Source organism: Felis catus, chromosome A1, assembly GCF_018350175.1.
Source record: "Felis catus isolate Fca126 chromosome A1, F.catus_Fca126_mat1.0, whole genome shotgun sequence".
NCBI lineage: Eukaryota > Metazoa > Chordata > Mammalia > Carnivora > Felidae > Felis > Felis catus.
In genome coordinates this window covers 111272696-111291383 of record NC_058368.1, presented here as the reverse complement: position 1 = coordinate 111291383, position 18688 = coordinate 111272696, and the positions used below count along the sequence as shown (strand labels likewise).

Below are 18688 nucleotides of genomic sequence, written 5' to 3'. Positions count from 1 at the left end.
TCAGTTGAGCATCTGACTTCAGCTCAGGTCATGATCTTGCAGTTCAAGAGTTCAAGCCTCACATTGGGCTCAGTGCTGTCAGCGTAGAACCTGCTTCAGATCCTCTGCTCACCCCCTCTCTTTGCCCCTCCCCCACTCACACTCTCTCAAAAATAAATAAACATTAAAAAATAAAAATATAAATAAATGCGGATGTTCTCCCTTGATGGAATGAAAGCTAAGTCCCAAGGACATGCCCTGGTTAATAATTACAAAGCATTAGAAACGGTTCCCCTGCCTTTGTGTACAGACCTATATCTGAGTCCCCAATAGTGTCTTTAAAAAATTCTAAAACTGAAGTAATTGTTAAGTATAATAAATGTGCAGAACTTAATGAAGTATAGTTCTAATAAATTGAAACCAAATACAATTCTAGGATAAACAATATTTTTTTCACTTAAGAAGGCCTATAGAAAGCCAAATAAAAAATTTGTCTCCTTAGATGCATGATGGCCCCTTTAGTTAGATAAGAATTAGAAATGTGAAGATTTTATGTCACATACTTTCTCATTCCTGAGGAACCATTTATCTACGGGTTTCTGCAGTTTATTTATTAAACTTCCTAGTACTTGTCAGTGGTATAAGTGATTCTTTGACAAATGATGTGCGTACTTAAGATTTTTTAAAATTTATTTATTCTTGAGACAGAGAGAGAGTGGGGGAAGGGCAGAGAGCAAGGGAGACAGAATGCCAAGCAGGCTCCTTGCTGTCAGTGCAGAGCCTGACATGGAGGTTGAACTCAGGAATGCAGAGATCATGACCCGAGCTGAAATCAAAAGTCAGAAACAGGGTACCTAGATGGCTCAGTGCCTGGGTGGCTCAGCCAGTTAAGCTTCTGACTTCAGCTCAGGTCATGATCTCATGCCTCATGAGTTCAAGCCCCACATTGGGCTCTCTGCTGTCAGGGCAGAGCCCCTTTGGATCCTTCTTCCTCTCTCTGCCCCTCCTATTTCACGCCCTCTCTCTCAGAAATGAATTTAAAAAATGTTAAAAAAAAAAAAAAAAAGAGTGGGACACTTAACTGACTGAGCCACCCAGGTGCCTCACATACTTAAGATTCTTATATTAATTTCTATCTCCCTCACTATGGACTTTACAAGGACAAATCCATTCTTTAAAACTTTGCCATTTTGGGCGCTTTGGGTGACTGGGTTAAGCGTCTGCCTTGATTTTTTTCAGTGTTTGTGGATTGCAGCCCCATGTCGGGCTCTGTGCTGACAGCAAAGAGCCTGCTTGGGACTCTGTCTCTCCCTCTCTCTGCCCCTCCTCCCACAATACATAAATTAACTTTAAAAAACTTACCACTTTGCCACAAATCTAGCACTGACAGCACTAGATTACACTTACGTGAATAGTTGCAGAAATTTTTCTTTTAGAGGAAGTGTCAAAAGAAGGCATTTTTAAAAAATTTTTTTAATCTTTATTTATTTTTGAGAGAGAGAGAGTGTGTGTGTGTGTGTGTGTGTCTGTGTGTGTGTGTGTGTGTGTGTCTGTGTGTGTGTGACCGGGGGAGGAACAGAGAGGGAGACACAGAATCTGAAGCAGGCTCCAGGCTCTGAGCTGTCAGCACAGAGCCCGGTGTGGGGCTCGAACTCAAGAACCGAGAGTTCATGACCTGAGCTGAAGTCAGATGCTTAACCGACTGAGCCACCCAAGTGCCCCAAAACATGGCATTTTTAAAAATTTTTTTCAACGTTTTTTATTTTATTTTTGGGACAGAGAGAGACAGAGCATGAACGGGGGAGGGGCAGAGAGAGAGGGAGACACAGAATCGGAAACAGGCTCCAGGCTCTGAGCCATCAGCCCAGAGCCTGACGTGGGGCTCGAACTCCCGGACCGCGAGATCGTGACCTGGCCGAAGTCGGACGCTTAACCGACTGCGCCACCCAGGCGCCCCAAAACATGGCATTTTCAATGAGTCTTATGTATAATTTTTATTTGATGCTAGAAGCATTGTTTAGGCGGGCTACTAATAATACTTGATTGATAAAATGTAGATACACAGCTGAAAAGATTGAGTCATAAGTGATAAAACTGGAATTCAGTTTCCGGGGGATAAATTTAGGCAGTAAGTTGATCCTTGGACTCCTCTCCACTCCACACAGAAATAACAGCTAAAAATGTCAAGGGAGAAAAACAAATAACTAGACTCAAAAACAAGAGAAACAGCAGACCAAAACGCAGCGTTGCAGAGCTAACATTGGGCCTGGTGGGCAGCAGGTCCATGAGCAGGCAACAGTAGCACATTCCATGGGCTAAAAAGCACTGGAAGTGCTTCACATAACAAACACATAGGGACAAATAGGACTCACTGCTTGAGGTAAGCTTTCCCTCCAAAAATTATTCAAAATATCATTTGCTATTGACCCACATAGCCTTGAACTTGAGCTTTTAAGTTCAGCAGAAGAGAGGACAACTAGTCTTCCCACTGCTGGTGGGCGATAGCCCCAAATCATTGCAGGACACTACCATGACCCCTAGTCTTGGGGAAGGGGCCAGAAAATTCAACTAAAAAACCCCTTAGATGGGCAGGAAGGGATGGAGAACTTGGACAGAGATAAGCTAAAACAAAAACAAAAATTCTCCCACTCCAGTAACCTACAAACTCAAATTCTAACAAACATGAATAAATACTACATTTAAATTCTGCCAGCCAGGGGCACCTGGGTGGCTCAGTCAGTTACATGTCCAACTCGATCTTGGCTCAGATCACGATCTCACAGTTTGAAGGTCTGAGCCCCATGTTGGGCTCTGTGCTGATAGTGCAGAACCTTTTTCGGATTATCTCCCTCTCTTTTTGCTCCTCCTCTGCTCTCTCTCCCTCTCTCTCAAAATACATGAATTAATGAAAAAAAAATAAATTCTGCCAACCAAATAAAAAATTGGAATTTGTGGGGGGTGAGGGTATAGGTGAAATAGGTGATGGGGACAAGGAGTGCACTTGTTGAGGGGCACCTGGCTGGCTCAGTCGGAAGAACATGCGACTCTCGATCTTGGGGTCTTGAGATGAAGCTCCACACGGGGGGTAGAGATTACTTAAAAAAATACTAATAAAAAAATACTTTTTTTAAAAAAAAGGAGGAGAGAGGAGGAGGAGGAGAAGAGGAAGAGGAGGAAAAGGAGGGCACCTGTGATGAGCACTGGGTGATGTATGTAATTGTTGAATCACTGTATGGTGCAGCTGAAACTAATATTATACTGTATGTTAAATAACTGGAATTAAAACTTAAAAAATTGCCAATTTCCCCAGAAAGAATTTTATAGAACAGTCTGAATACATTACTGAGCAAAAACAGGAAGAAACCAACCAAAACCAGACGGGTATTAAAAAAATTAATCTTAGAAATGAAAAATACAGGTATGCAGATATAATATTCATGAGATGAGATGAAAAGTCCAACCTGGACATAGTCAAAAGAGGAATTAGTGAAAAGATACGTCTCGTATGAATTCTGAAGTAAAAAAGAATAGAGAAAATGACAAGCATATTTTTAAAAGAAAATAGCTTTATATGTCAATCATACTTCAATTAAAGAAATAAATAAAATAGAGAATTTTCCATAAATCAAGATATACAAAGATTTTCAAATTAAAATGTGCTCTGAAAAATTAGCAAGATAAACAATACACTCAGAGTCGCCAAACTGAGGAATATTAAGGATAAAAGAAAAATCATGAAAGCTAACATTATCTTCAAAGTAACAATTAGATTAACAGTAGGCATCTTACTGATAACCAAAGGATCCAGAAGTCAGTGGAGTAGTACTTGAAACCTGTCAAGAATTAAAAAAAAAAAAAAAACCACCAACTTTAAATCTATGAAGAGTGAGCATCAAGAATTAAGTTTATGACCACTCTATAATTTCTTTTTTAGTTTTTATTTATTTTTGAGAGAGACAGAGACAGAGCAAGCAGGGTAGGGGCAGAAATAGAGTGGGACACAGAATTTGAAACAGGCTCCAGGCTCTCATGACCTGAGCTGAGATTGGTCACTTAACCAACTGAGACACCCAGGTGCACCTGGCTTATGACCACTGTAACACCAGATTAGATTCAAACCACTTTCAGCCATAGCCTTCCAATGACTTGGGTGTACAACATAACACAATTCAGTAACTGGCAAGTTATCCATATCTCTTTAAATGACGAGTCACTATATATAAGCTTTTTCAATAACTTTATTGAATAGCCAAATTGATAAGTTAGCACATTTCAAACGATTATTTGCATGGGTTACAAATGACTTTTTTTTTTTTACAGGAATAAAACAGTGAAAATTACAAACTGTAAAAAGGAAGACAAATCTTGTCTCTAATATTTAAGAGATGCAAGATTTAACACAGCACATTGAAGATCAATACATATGTGAATTTGAGAACAAGAATTTAATGTTACAATATTATACACTACTTTACAAAATTAAAATTTCTATAGAAGGATTTTATTTGAAATAGTTAACAAAATCTTGAAATCACATTTGATGGTCCCCTAGATAATAGCTGTTATGCATCTTTAATTAGAAGAAATAAATCTTTAATTCTAATTATTGTAAAACAGTCTGTTAGACTCAATACATTACATTAAATTAAAACAATGAAATATATGCAAACTAAAATGGTACAGCTTCAGCGAATATTAGTATGTCACGTACAGAAATGTTATTTTAAAAATCCTAGAAATTAGAAAAATAGAGTACTTTTTGTGGTAGAATTGCCATGCTCAGATTTAAATACCAAGATTGCCCTTGTCTGTTACTTTAGTAGTTGTAGATCTGTAGAAAATTCAAGGATCTTTCATAATTTACAACTACAATAAAAAAAATATGGCATAGTGTAAATATTAGTTGCTTTACATCAAAAAGTAATACAAGATGAGATAGCAGGTACTGCTCTACTGCCAAAAAAAAAAAAAAATCAAACACATTCAGTACAGCAAAAAATAATTGCTTAATATCAATATCTCCAAAAGGCTCATTCATTCCCTCATTATCCAGAGAACAAATATTGTGAATCTTAACTAAAGTTACGTTTTTATGACCTGCCTATTATAAAATTATTCTGGATTGCACATATTACACACTATCTAAAATAATTTTTAAAGTAAAATTTAAAAAGTAAATTTGTGAAATATACTAACAAAGCATGTGGCAATAACAAGTCATACCCATTTAGGGATGAAGTGAGGCACAAGGAAGATTACTGTCCCTAGAAGCACTAACTTTTCCCTCTGGAAGATTCTTCACTACTCTTAAGAAAGGACCTACAAATATCAACATTTACAATTCACATTAAGAAGAGAATTTTAGTTATTTTAAGAAACATCAGTGCACAAGGATGACTCTGTTTCTTGAAAAGAGGGGAAAATATAAATTTATCATAATTTGCCACAACATGAAACTTGCTTCCTAATACATGAAGCAGTTTTTAAGAAAATTTCCAGTTCAATGTACCACTTGCATATTGAAGATAAACCTTAATACTGCTTAAGGGAGAGGATATTTTTATAAAACCCAATTACTCTGATCCAGCAGGCAAGCCGTAGTATATACTCTAATGGGGACCTGCTTCTTCCCTATCCCTTTAACTGAGTTAAAGTCAGCTCATACTGATGTAAACCTGAAAGTTACTATTTCATTGGTGATCATGAGACCAAGATTGTAAACACATTTTTCTAACCCATTAAAACAAAGAAACAAAAATCTTTTCATCAAGTATTACACATGAAGAACTTTTACTTTAAGAGGTTCATACAAGACAAGGTGAATCAGTGAAAAATGGGCCAAATCTTTTAAAGACATCCTATCACAGCACTTTAAATATACAAATGTATAATTTACCTATTTGTAAACAAAATTCACTTAATAGTTTTGACTATAATATTTCTCTGGCTCAATCAAAAAAGCAGTCTCTTGAGCATGTTGAGAAATCAAGTTTCTACCATAACTTCAATGTAGTGAATTTGTGTAATCTTAATATCCACCAAATCAAACAGCAGCATTCATGCTTTTAATAAGTTTTAATATCCAAGAATAAATATCTTACGAGCGGCTTCCAATTAAATTAAACTCCTTAGAAAAATGTTACTTAAGCATTTGAGACAGAATTTTTAAAAACCTTTAATTTCTTTTAATTCATCATTTCACCAATATAACACTTCTATTATACATCAGAGCAGAAATGTACCAAACAAAGCCTACTTAAAGGATCAAGACAACCAAAGTTTCTCATCTCCCTATTATCATTGTCAGTTTCAGTGTATTTATGAAGACAGCTGATTCTTTTCACTGCAGAATAGGATAGTGTGTCCACCCAAGTCTTCTGCAGTCAAATCGGAAAACCACTTAATTATAGATTTCACTTCAAAGTGACTTTGTTCTTCAAGCATAGAGAATACTGACAGATTTTAAAGCCTGACTGTATTATTTCATATTTTTTTTCTCAAACTAGACTGAAGTTAGTTCACTCTAGTTTTAGTTAACATGATGATCCTTTTTCCTTAAAAAAAAACAAAAAAAAAAAAAACAGGTGTGGGGATGGGTTCTAGTTCTATGTAGTATTTACTTCTGAAAAATTTTTTTGATGTTAAAAAGATCATTATCAATGGATTTATAATGTCCCTGCAACACTTAGTCTTGTGAAGTTTTAAATGTAGCAGCCAAAATTTCAGGAAAAAATGAGAAAAATGTATTTGAAACACAGAAGTCTTTATTTTACAAAATTTACTTCACCTCTGCAATATTGTCTCATCTTATTTCAATCCACAACAACTCAAACATTATTGGCAGCAAAGGAAAAAAGTATCCAATCAAATATACGTAGATGTATTTTGATTTGAAAAATACAGTATTTCAGAGTTGCATGTTTGATTCTCTGCTGTGGTCCTTTATTTGCTATAGTTGGTTGAAATCACAGTGAGAACATATAATCATCACATTAGTCCACAAACCTAATAGAAAAGGAAGGTATTACACATTCTCAGGTGTTCGGCATTATCATGAATTTCCTTAAAAATAAGTCAAATATCTTCATTTGTTCATTTATTTACTTGTTGTTGTATATGCAAGAGGAATTCATAATATGATAATGCAGATTCTGTTCTGTCTTCTACCATGTTTTGAAGGAAGTTTGCTTTCATTGGACTCTCATCCCTTAGGAATAAAAGACAAAAATATATACATTAGATAAAATGTAATAGTAAAATAAACAGTGGATTTGTCGTGAGGCTTTTAACACACTTTTTTAAAAAGTATATTTATTTTAAAGAGTGACAGCACGAGTGGGGGAGGGCAGAGAGCCCAATGTGGGGCTCGAACTCACGAGCCTGAGCTCAGGATTCAGGTCCTGAGATCGTGACCTGAGCTGAAGTCAGACACTTAACCAACTTAACCAACTGAAACACCCAGGTGCCTCTTAACATACTTTTTACTAGTAACTGGATATAAAGCATAATTTAGTAATATTTATTGAAAATTCTTTTTCTTTTCTAAAGGGTTTGCGTAAGCAATAGGTCACATTTAACTATGATTCAAGACAGGTCCTTGCAAAGCTAAACACATTGTTTCACTATTAGTAAATGAAAAATTCAACTTACCTTATCACATAAAGTATGGGGAATAATGGTCTCTGCTCTCTAAGCCAAGAGATGAATGCTATTATTCTGGCAGATTCTGGTGTATCAAGCTCCGGAAGGTCTGTCTATTAAACAAAAATCAGCAATATACAGTTTACCTGAGTCATATATCTAATGCATCTCAAAGTTTATCATGTATATGAATCACCTGTGCTGAACTGCACATATTGATTTCGGAAGTCTCAGGGAAGGGGTCTGGGAGTGTGTATACCACAATTTTCTAGTAGGAGCTAGGCAAACTTTTTTTTCCTTTTTTGTATTTTCATTTATTTTTTTTAAATTTACATCCAAGTGAGTTAGCATATAGTGCAACAATGATTTCAGGAGTAGATTCCTTAATGCCCCTTATCCATTTAGCCCATCCCCCCTCCTACAACACCTCCAGTAGCCCTCTGTTTGTTCTCCATATTTAAGAATCTTTTATGTTTTGTCCCTCTCCCTGTTTTTATATTATTTTTGCTTCCCTTCCCTTATGTTCATCTGTTTTGTCTCTTAAAAGTCCTCATATGAGTGAAGTCATATGATATTTGTCTTTCTCCAAATGGCTAATTTCGCTTAGCATAATACCCTCTAGTTCCATGCACGGAGTTGCAAATGGCAAGATGTCATTCTTTTGGGTTGCCGAGTAATACTCCATTGTATAGATATACCACATCTTCTTTATCCATTCATCCATCCATGGACATCTGGGCTCTTTCCATACTTTGGCTATTGTCGATAGTGCTGCTATAAACATTGGGGTGCATGTGCCCCTTCGAAACAGCACACCTGTATCTCTTGGATACATACCTGGTAGTGCAATTGCTAGGTTGTAGGGTAGTTCTAATTTTAATTTTTTGAGCAAACTCCATACTGTTTTCCAGAGTGGCTGCATCAGCTTGCATTGCCACCAACAATGCAAAGAGATCCTCTTTCTCCTCATCCTCGCCAACATCTGTTGTTGCCTGAGTTGTTGATGTTAGCCATTCTGACAGGTGTGAGGTGGTATCTCATTGTGGTTTTGATTTGTATTTCCCTAACGATGAGTGATGTTGAGCATTTTTTCACGTGTCGGTTGGCCATCTGGATGTCTTCTTTGGAGAAGTGTCTATTCATGTCTTTTGCCCATTTCTTCACTCGATTATTTGTTTTTTGGGTGTGGAGTTTGAGAAGTTCTTTACGGATTTTGGATACTAACCCTTTATCTAATAATGTTGTTTGCAAGTATCTTTTCCCATTCTGTCGGTTGCCTTTTCGTCTTGCTGATTGTTTCCTTTGTGGTGTAGGAGCTTTTTATTTTGATGAGGTCCCAATAGTTCATGTTTGCTTTTGTGTCCCTTGCCTCCAGAGATATGTTGAGTAAGAAGTTGCTGAGGCCGAGGTCAAAGAGGTTTTTGCCTGCTTTCTCCTCGAGGATTTTGATGGCTTCCTGCCTTACATTTAGGTCTTTCATCCATTTTGAGTTTATTTTCGTGTATGGTGTAAGAAAGTGGTCCAGGTTCATTTTTCTGCATGTCGCTGTCCAGTTTTCCCAGCACCATTTGCTGAAGAGACTGTCTTTATTCCATTGGATATTCTTTCCTGCTTTGTCAAAGATGAGCCATACGTTTGTGGGTCCATTTCTGGGTTCTCTATTCTGTTCCATTGATCTGAGGGTCTGTTTTTGTGCCAGTACCATGCTGTCTTGATGATTACAGCTTTCTAATACAGCTTGAAGTCCGGGATTGTGATGCTTCCTGCTTTGGTTTTCTTTTCGAAGATTGTCTTCGCTATTTGGGGTCTTTTCTGGTTCCGCAAACTTTTTTAAATGTTTGTTTATTTTTTGAGAGAGAGAGACAGAGTCTAAACTGGGGAGGGGCAGAGAGAGAGGTACACACAGAATCCGAAGCAGGCTCCAGGTTCTGAGCTGTCAGCACAGAGTCTGATGTGGGGCTTTAACTCACAAACCGTGAGATCATGACCTGAGCTGAATTGGATGCTTAACTGACTGAGCACCCAGGCTCCCCTAGGGGTACACAAACTTCTTAAAAGGTCAGACAATAAATACTTTTGGCTTGCAGGTCATTTGGTCTCTTTTGCAATACACAACCCTACCAATGTTCCACTAAGTAGCCACAGACCATACATAAGTGAATGGACATAGCTATGTTCCAGTAAAACAAAAACAGGTGGCAGGCCCTCTTTGGCACACTCTATTGAGTCCTGATCCAGAAGAACATCCTACCTCCCCTCTTCATTTTATTATGGCATCTAGAATTAATTGATTCATTCAGGAGTTATTACAAATATGAAAATTTCTTTTTTTGTCAGTGTTTTTTCTTTTTTTTTTTAATTGTGCCACCCAGGTGCCCCAATTTCTTATCTCATTACTTAAAATGCCTAGTCAACCAGAGCAGTAATTTTAAACCCTGAAAGCTAGAGCTTATCCCAGCATTAATTCTGAGAGATATTATCTTTTTTTTTTTTAATGTTTATTTATTTTTGAGAGAGAGCGCAACAGGGGAGGGGCAGAGAGAAAGGGGGGCAGAGGATTTGAAGCAGGCTCCGTGCTATCAGCCCAGAACCCAATGTGGCGCTCAAATTCTCAAACCTCAAGATCATGACCTGAGCCGACGTCAGACACTTAACTGACTGAGCCACCTAGGTGCCCCAGATAGGTCTTTTAAATACATGAATCTCTCGATGACTTCTGTGAATGGAGTTAAACCCATAAATGTGAAAAAGCACTGACATAAAATACATATTCCAAAGTTGGGACAAACAGATAGTAGAGTCTGAAAAATATGACACTAAATAATACCATGTTATAATTAATTCTAACTTTAAAACTGAAACTTATCCAAATGCTTTATAGCTTAACAAATGCTTTCTCATGGATCATTTCAGTTACTCCTCCATAGGCAACAATATTCTTACTTTACGGATAAGGCTGTTAGTGACTTGACAAGGTGACAGAGCTATTGACAGAGTTTATTGTTATTTTCTTCAATAGTAAATATTAATCCAACTGACACTGATCACAAGTTATTTGCTTGTGTGGCAATTAGATCAGTTCTTACTCTAAAGCAGCAGTTAAAAGGACCTTGTCATCAATGAAATCACTTGCCAAAAACACAAAAACACAAAAACTACAACATTAACACTAATTCTAGAAAACTATTTCTTTTTTTTGGGGGGGGGGGCATTAACTAAATTCATTACTTTCTTCCTAAAATAGTCTATTGTCATAGACACATAAGAACTAAGTCATTGATGCAAAATAACCCAAAGAATGCCTTTAAAACATAAAATGACTATTTTATGTTCCCAATTAGAAGGGAAACATAATCTGTGGCACCATTTTATTTTCTGGAAAAACTGATTTAAAATGGGATGTTCATGATTTTGCCACATTTGAAATGCCCTTTAAGTCTACTATAATCACTCTAATAAATTCTTACCATAGTTTGTGGAATTAATGCATAGTTTTGAACTCCTAGAACTCGGCTGAGAAAATTTTGTCCACAATTTTTTCCAACCCAAAGCATCAATACCTGGGGACAGGAAGAAAATTATTTTGAGATGTGCATTTAACAGTCTGCTGCTGACTCACCTTTACCACTGAGTATATTTTTGTGTGTGTGTGTTTTTTTTTTTAAGTTTATTTATATATTTTGAGAGCAAGAGAGCATGAGCAGGGGAGCGACAGAGAGAGAGGGAGACAGAGAATCCTAAGCAGACTCGGTAGTCAGCACAGAGCCAGATGTGGGGCTGGAACTCAGGGAACTGTGAGATCATGACCTGAGCTAAAACCAAGCGTTGGAGGCTCAACCGACTGAGCCACCCAGGCACTCCTAGCACTGAGTATGATTTAAAAGATCAAAATAATAAATATGTTTAGTGAAACTGTACTGACTTCAAATGAACTAATAATAATCAGTTTTAAGCATAATGAGACATTTTATGCTTGGCATGAGAAGAGGCTATGAAGGGAGAATGTGGCTCACACAAAAATAGAGATTAAATAGCATATAATCTGCCCCCAAAAAGAAGATATTATAGGGAATGAATGTGTACTAGTACATGGAGGGAATGATCCAGATCAGTCAGACTAACTCACAGAGCCTGCATCCATGAGGAAAGCTCCATCCCTGCTGAGCTTCTCCACGGAAAGCTGAAGAATAGACGGCTGAGGTATGGTGCGATCATTGATGTTGAGTGCTCCCTGAGAAATTAGACAGAAAAGTTAAAGCTTTTATTTTTTATTATTTAAAAGACTATTTTTTTAACATTTATTTATTTTTGAGAGAGAGAGAGAGAGAGAGAGAGAGAGAGAGAGAGAGAACGAGCAGAAGAGGGGCAGAGAAAGAGACACAGAATCCCAAGCAGGCTCCAGGCTCTGAGCTGGCAGCACAGAGCCCCATACGGGGCTTGAACTCTAGAGCCATGAGATCATGACCTGAGCTGAAGTCAGATGCTTAACCAAATGAGCACCCCAGGTGCTCCCAAAAGTTAAAGCTTTTCCTAGATAATAATTGAGAACAAAATACCCCAATAATTAGACAACGGCTAACAGACAAGATGGGTTCCTTCATGTCAAAGGAGAATAGATAAAATTTTATTTTGTTTCATTAAAGTTTATTTATTTTGAGGGAGAGAGAGCACACAAAACCAAGAATCAGACACTTAACCGAATGAGCCACCCAAGCATCCCAGAAAAGCTAAAATTTTTATCAGGCCAAATGATCATTGAGGAACAAAACCAGTCAACACAGCCTGAGTTGACAAGCCCACATAAAATTCAGGAAAATTTGCTGACCCTGCCACAAATCTTATCACACCCTCCAGCAGCTGCCATATCCTGAAGCTGCTACCAGAAACACTAAATTGTATCCTGCTTGTCAACCTGCTCCTGAAGTCGCAGTTTGGGACCTCAGTCTGACCAACTCCTAATAAGAACCCAGAACTTGCAGTTTCTGCCTACGTAACCCTGAGCTGAAATCCTTCCTCCTTCAGAGTGTACTTCTGTTAGGAAGGCTGCATCTCCTGGTTTGTAAAATGTTTAACACTAAAGCTTTCCCTGGCCTCTGACCAAACCTTTGAATTCCAAGAATTTTTGTTGACATGGTAATATGGAGTCACAATTAAAATTTTAATTCCAATGTTAATTCCAAGACTTTGAAACTTACTTAGGTAAATCAGTTATTCGTATTTAAATATAAAGAAGATGAAGAAATATTTATCACTTATCTAAAAAAACCCCATTGTGAATTCCAATAAAACCAAATTAACTTCTGATTTTAACTATTATAAAATACAATAAATGCAACTAATATCTATGTATAATTAGTTAATAATAATGGCTGATTGTGTGGCTTAAGTCATGTGTACATAATGAGGGAGGATTAAAAGCCCAATGCAAATGATATCTTAATAGTTCTTATCAGTTTGACATATCTTTTATTTATTAAGGCCAGAAATGGAAGTTTCTCATTTCTAAAAGACATACTGTTATCTGAAAACACAAACACACCTTTAAATATTCATAACTTAATTTTTGACCCAAAAATTTTTAACCATTTTATCTAGGTACTTGATTAAACCTTAGAAGCAGGAAGTAAATAAAATACTGACCTACCAAGAGGTATTTCCCCTCTAGCCATGAGGCTTTAATTCTAACAGGGACTATTAACCATATTACCTTAAGACTTCTTGCCTTAGGGCATGTGAAAAGCAGGAGAAAGACCGTGCACTGCCTCAATATAGCTATTTAGAAATTTCTAGAGGTTTTCAAATATAAAAGAAAAAAATAATCTTGACTTTTTTCTGGTGGGAAAGAAAAGAAGCTATCAGTGGCTCTGTTTTCTAGTCTTCTAAGTAAAGGCCCATATGAAAGAATGAGGCAATGCAAAGACTGCTCAAATTTCATATGCAATTTGTCCTTTATATATGCAAGATCGTAAATTCTTTAAGCTTTGAAAGGTTTTTAAGCAAAATATTGCTTCCTATACACACACCCACACACATATATATATACATATATATACACATATATATACATATATGTGTGTGTGTGTACATATATATATCCTAACTTGATCACAATTTTAGAAAGAAAGATTATGATTTGATATTTTCATGCATCTGACTTTAACTCAGGTAAATAATAATATCTCAGTGGGAACTTCAAAAGAAAGAAAGGGGAAAAAAAAAGGACAAATAATGTTACAACTTAAATTATTTTTTAAATCAATAATATTGCTGCACTAAACACTGACCTGGGGTTTTCAGATATAATTTCGCCCTCAGGACACTCCCTTCAGATCAATTTGTTTAAATAAGTAAATCAGAGGGGCGCCTGGGTGGCGCAGTCGGTTGAGCATCCGACTTCAGCCAGGTCATGATCTCGCGGTCCGGGAGTTCGAGCCCCGCGTCAGGCTCTGGGCTGATGGCTCAGAGCCTGGAGCCTGTTTCCGATTCTGTGTCTCCCTCTCTCTCTGCCCCTCTCCCGTTCATGCTCTGTCTCTCTCTGTCCCAAAAATAAATAAACGTTGAAAAAAAAAATTTAAATAAGTAAATCAGATAAGCTCTACATTTAGGAAATTTGCTTTAGAGATTTGTCTTTTTTTTTTTATTTTTATTTTTAATGTTTATTTATTTTTGAGAGATAGAGCGGGAGGTTGGAGAGGGGGGAGGGGGAGACAGCGAACAGAGAGAGAGGGAGACACAGACACAGAATCTGAAGCACGCTCCAGGCTTCAAACTGTCAGCACAGAGCCCAACATGGGACTCGAAGTAAGGAACTGCAAGATCCTGACCTGAGCTGAAGTCTGACACTTAACCGACTTGAGCCACCCTGATGCCCCTTTACAGATTTGTCTTAAACAAACTTAAGGAAATTTATTACTTCAATATCTTAAATAATAATTTAGTAAGAAAAGAGATACTATCTCATGAGCTTCCCCAAACCAAAATTTCCTTACACAGACTTAGCGAAGCAATAAAAACTTTCCTCATTTCTACAATGGACTCAATATAATTAGGCTTATAAACCTCCAAGAAAAAGCCACTAAAAAAGTAATCAATCTTACCTCATCTGAAAGATTGTCAACTCTATACAAACTGGGATGAGTTGTGAGCATAAGGTAGACCAATGGCTGATTTTTCACTTGACACATGGCAAAAATGCGTTCATCTAGACGTGCGTTTGTCCCAGTCTGAAACGATTTCTATAACAAAAAACCAACCCCCATCCAAAAAATGGGTATTTAATAACAAATATAAACAAAGCTTTCCAACTCAGATGTTAAAAGAGTATCTTCAGACAGAATTAGCAAATTTACTGTTAATTATTCTTTTAAAAGTATCCTTTAAGAAGTCACACAAATCTATTAAATTGTGGTTATAGCCCCACCTGGAAGAAATTAATTACCTGACCATGGCAAAGTCACTGGATCTCTCTGTTTCCTAATCAGTGAAATGGATCTAAACACTCTACCATACAATGATGGTGACATAAAAATCTAAATAATACCATGAGAAGGGTAAGGTTATATTGCAGATGAAAAAATGAAAACACAAATGAAGGACCAAAGACCTGTGTTTTATAAATGCTGGGTGATGACTAATGGTGGTTAACTATCCTTGTTTCTCCTTCAGTTATATAAACAACACAATAAAGCTTACAAATCAATTAGGAAAAATAATAATACAATAATGCAAATGAGGACAGTTACTTAGCAAAATAAAGTTAATAAGTAATGAGTTTTAACTGTTTTTTGTTTTTGTTTTTTTCCCACAGGTGATTTTATTAAAGCACAGGGACATGATCCGTGGGCAGGAAGAACTGCTGAGTTGTAACTGGTTCTTATTGTAGTGAATTGTAACTGATCTATTAGCTTCATAGAGAATACTAAAAGTTTCGAGGTAAAGTTTTAAGCATTCCTGGGGTACCTGGCTGACTCAGTCAGTAGGAGCATGCAACTCTTGATCTCAGGATTCTAATTTCAAGCCCCAAATTGGGTGTAGCCATTACTTAAAAAAATAAAATGTTTAAAAAAAAAAAAGGTTGTAAGCATTCCTATTGATGGAAAGTAGTAGAAAGAGGCAGAGAGCTAGGAGCAATGAGATTATGCCATAAAACAAGTGTACTAACTATAAACAAAGGAAGCTGAAGATCAGAAAGGCTCTTAAGGCTTTTTGTTGTTGTTGTTGTTGTTGTTGAAGTAATCTCTACACCCAAAGTGTGTCTTCAACTCACAACCCCAAGAACAAGAGTCACATGCTCTACTGATCGAACCAGCCTAGGCACTCCAAGGCTCTTAAGATTTTTTAAAGTAAGCTCTGTGCCCACTGTGGGGCTCAAATCCATGAGACCAAGAGTTGCATACTCCGCCAACTAAGCCAGCCAGGTGCCTCAAGATTTTTTAAATTAGTATGTTGATAGTCACTAAGAAAGAAAAAAAGAATATTATGGGAAATGGAAGAAGGAAATTTCATTTATTGATTCAATAACTACTGAGAGCCTGTTATGTACTAAGAACTGTTGTTCTAAGTGCTGAAACAAAGTGGTAAACTTTTCAAAAAAGATAAAAATCCCTGTCCTTATAACTAAAAAATCCCAGTAAGAGAAAAGTAAATAATAAATAAGCAAAATACTGATATGTCAGTGTTAAATGCTTTAGAGAAAAAATAAGGGAGGGAAGACAGATAAAGAATGTAGGTTAGAATGGTAACAGAGTGTTGCACACTAAATGGGGAGGTAAGGGAAGACAGGCCTCAGCGAAAGGACAGCATTAAGGAAAGACCTGAAGAGGGAAAAGCTCAGATTTTTAAATGTTAAAATTTAAGTATTTATGTAATTTCTATGTATTTAGATTATATTCAGAAGTAGAAATGCATAATTTGAGTTAAAGAAACTAGAAGCTGATCCAAAAGCCATCCTATTAGGTTAAGTGGGTTACCCTTCTCACCTAAGAAGAGATGACATACACCAGACAGGTAGATCCTGGAGTTCAGAAAAGTATACAAATTGACAAGATCCAGAGTAGTTTTGATCAGTTTTGAAATCTAGGATGTAACCCTAAGTGATTTATTAACATGAGCTTTTTAATAAAACTTACAAGGGAAAGTTACAGTAAGTACATAAGCTTGGACATTGGATTTTGTACCCTGGAAAAATAAGTCTCCTTCACCAGCCCAGAGTTTCCTTTCTTTTTTGGAGAGCGGGGCAGGGGGAGCCAGTGGTATGGATAAAGGGCAGGCAGGGGAGATCATTAAATAACAATATCAAATGAAAAACTCTACAGGACCATAGAAGGAAAGGCAACTGCTAGAGAGATAACATTTGAGCTCAAACACAGTAAGAGGAAAGTGCAATGCAGCCCATGGCACAGGTATGAGAAGGCATAGCTAAGATTTAGTAGTATGTGGCTGAGATACTGTAGGGAGCAGGAAAAAACCAAAGAAGAGTTTCATGTGTCACTCCTTGCTCTAGCAATAAAAGATTGTTTTGGAAAACTGATCATTACTTACATCACTTACATCTTTGATAACTTAAGTGAATACCTTCATCTCTTACAAATAAGGCACACGCTTTAAATCAGTATTTTTAAACTTTTTTGGGTTACAAATTTTTTCAAGGTTCCAATAAAAGCCAGGATCCCTGTGCTTAGAAAACTTAACTGGCTTAAAGTTATACATACAATGTTTAGTGGTTTACAGGATAAAAACTTGGGCTAATGACATTATTGTGTTAGTTTCTGGGTTTAACTCTCTTACCTGTTTAAGGAGAGCCAACACAAAGAGTGGGAAAAGCCGCAAAGAAAAAGGAACCATGAGTCCAGGCTGCTGGTTACTTAGGACTGAAGAACGATAAGCTGAAAGAGAATCTATGACAGCATTCACTAGGGCATCTCGAGCATCACTCAGACTGGCAGTCACAGACCTGTCAACAGCTAACAGATGGAAGGCAGGAACAAACAAGAGAGAAGATAGAAGTTTAGCTATCCCACTTCAATCCCACTGTTACAGATAGAAGAGATGTATTTTTTTTTATTATACATATTCCCTCTCCAATGTATCACATACACAAGGAGACAAGCATAGCAGCTCAAAGCACATCGTCTGAAGAGTCAAATCAAAGTTGGCTGAAATGCTTCTCTATTTCCTAACTGTAAGACAATATGGCAAGGAATCTAACCTTCATGAGTATGTTTCCTTACCTGTAAAATGGGAAAACTGTTCTTTGTTCAATCTAAGATGTTATTTTGAAATATTCTTTCTAAATAAGTTCTACTCCCAATGTGGGGCTTGAACTCATAACCTGGAGATCAAGGGTTACAAACTCAACCAAGTGAGCCACCCAGGTACCCCAAATCTAAGATGTTATTAGTAGTAATCCACCATTTTATCTACATACTACAGAAAAAGAAAAAAGTCTGCAACTAAAGCACATGCTTTCTTCACAGAGAATTTTACCCTATATTTATTGCAAGAGCTCTTAGCTACTTAGATGCTTCTCATCACCTGTCATGCCACTCTGTTTACATGCATTTCAGCATACTGGAAAAAAAATTTTTCCCCTGAAGAAAAATTTAAACACTAAAAGCATATAATTGTTTTAGAGAATTCTTAAACTACAACTAAACTAAATTCATGGGGCACCTGGGTGGCTCAGTCAGTTAAATGTCCGACTTCGGCTCAGGTCATGATCTCACGGCTGTGAGTTTGAGCCCTGCATCAGGCTCTGTGCTGACAGCTTGAAGTATGCTTCAGATTCTGGGCCTCCCTCTCTCTCTCTCTGCCCCTCCCCTGCTCATGTTCTGGCTCGCTCTCTCTCTTCTCTCTCTCTCTCTCTCTCTCTCTCTCTCAAAAATAAACATTAAAAAAAGTTAAGGGTCATGTGGGTGGCTCAGTCGGTTAAGCGTCCAACTTCAGCTCAAGCCATGATCTTGTGGTCCCTGTGTCTGAAACCTGCATGAGGTTCTGTGCTGTTAGCTTGGGGCTTGGAGCCTGCTTTGGATTCTGTGTTTCTCTTTTTCTCTGTCCTTCCCCTACTTAC

At 37.2% G+C, this 18688-nt stretch overlaps 1 protein-coding gene across 4 annotated transcripts in view; it reads right to left on the bottom strand.

Moving 5' to 3' along the window:
- Positions 1–4199: 4199 nt before the first annotated feature.
- Positions 4200–18688, bottom strand: part of SEC24A (SEC24 homolog A, COPII coat complex component) — a 72325-nt gene continuing 57836 nt past the window's right edge. For all 4 annotated transcript variants that reach the window (XM_011282147.4, XM_019832106.3, XM_045059047.1 and 1 more), the window contains 6 exons: positions 17407–17582; positions 14718–14855; positions 11747–11851; positions 11088–11180; positions 7630–7733; positions 4200–7186 (listed from right to left, as the gene is read on the bottom strand). In XM_011282147.4, coding sequence (XP_011280449.1) covers positions 7072–7186; positions 7630–7733; positions 11088–11180; positions 11747–11851; positions 14718–14855; positions 17407–17582 — 731 coding nt within the window. In that variant the 3' untranslated portion in view covers positions 4200–7071. The remainder of the gene's footprint in view (positions 7187–7629; positions 7734–11087; positions 11181–11746; positions 11852–14717; positions 14856–17406; positions 17583–18688) is intronic.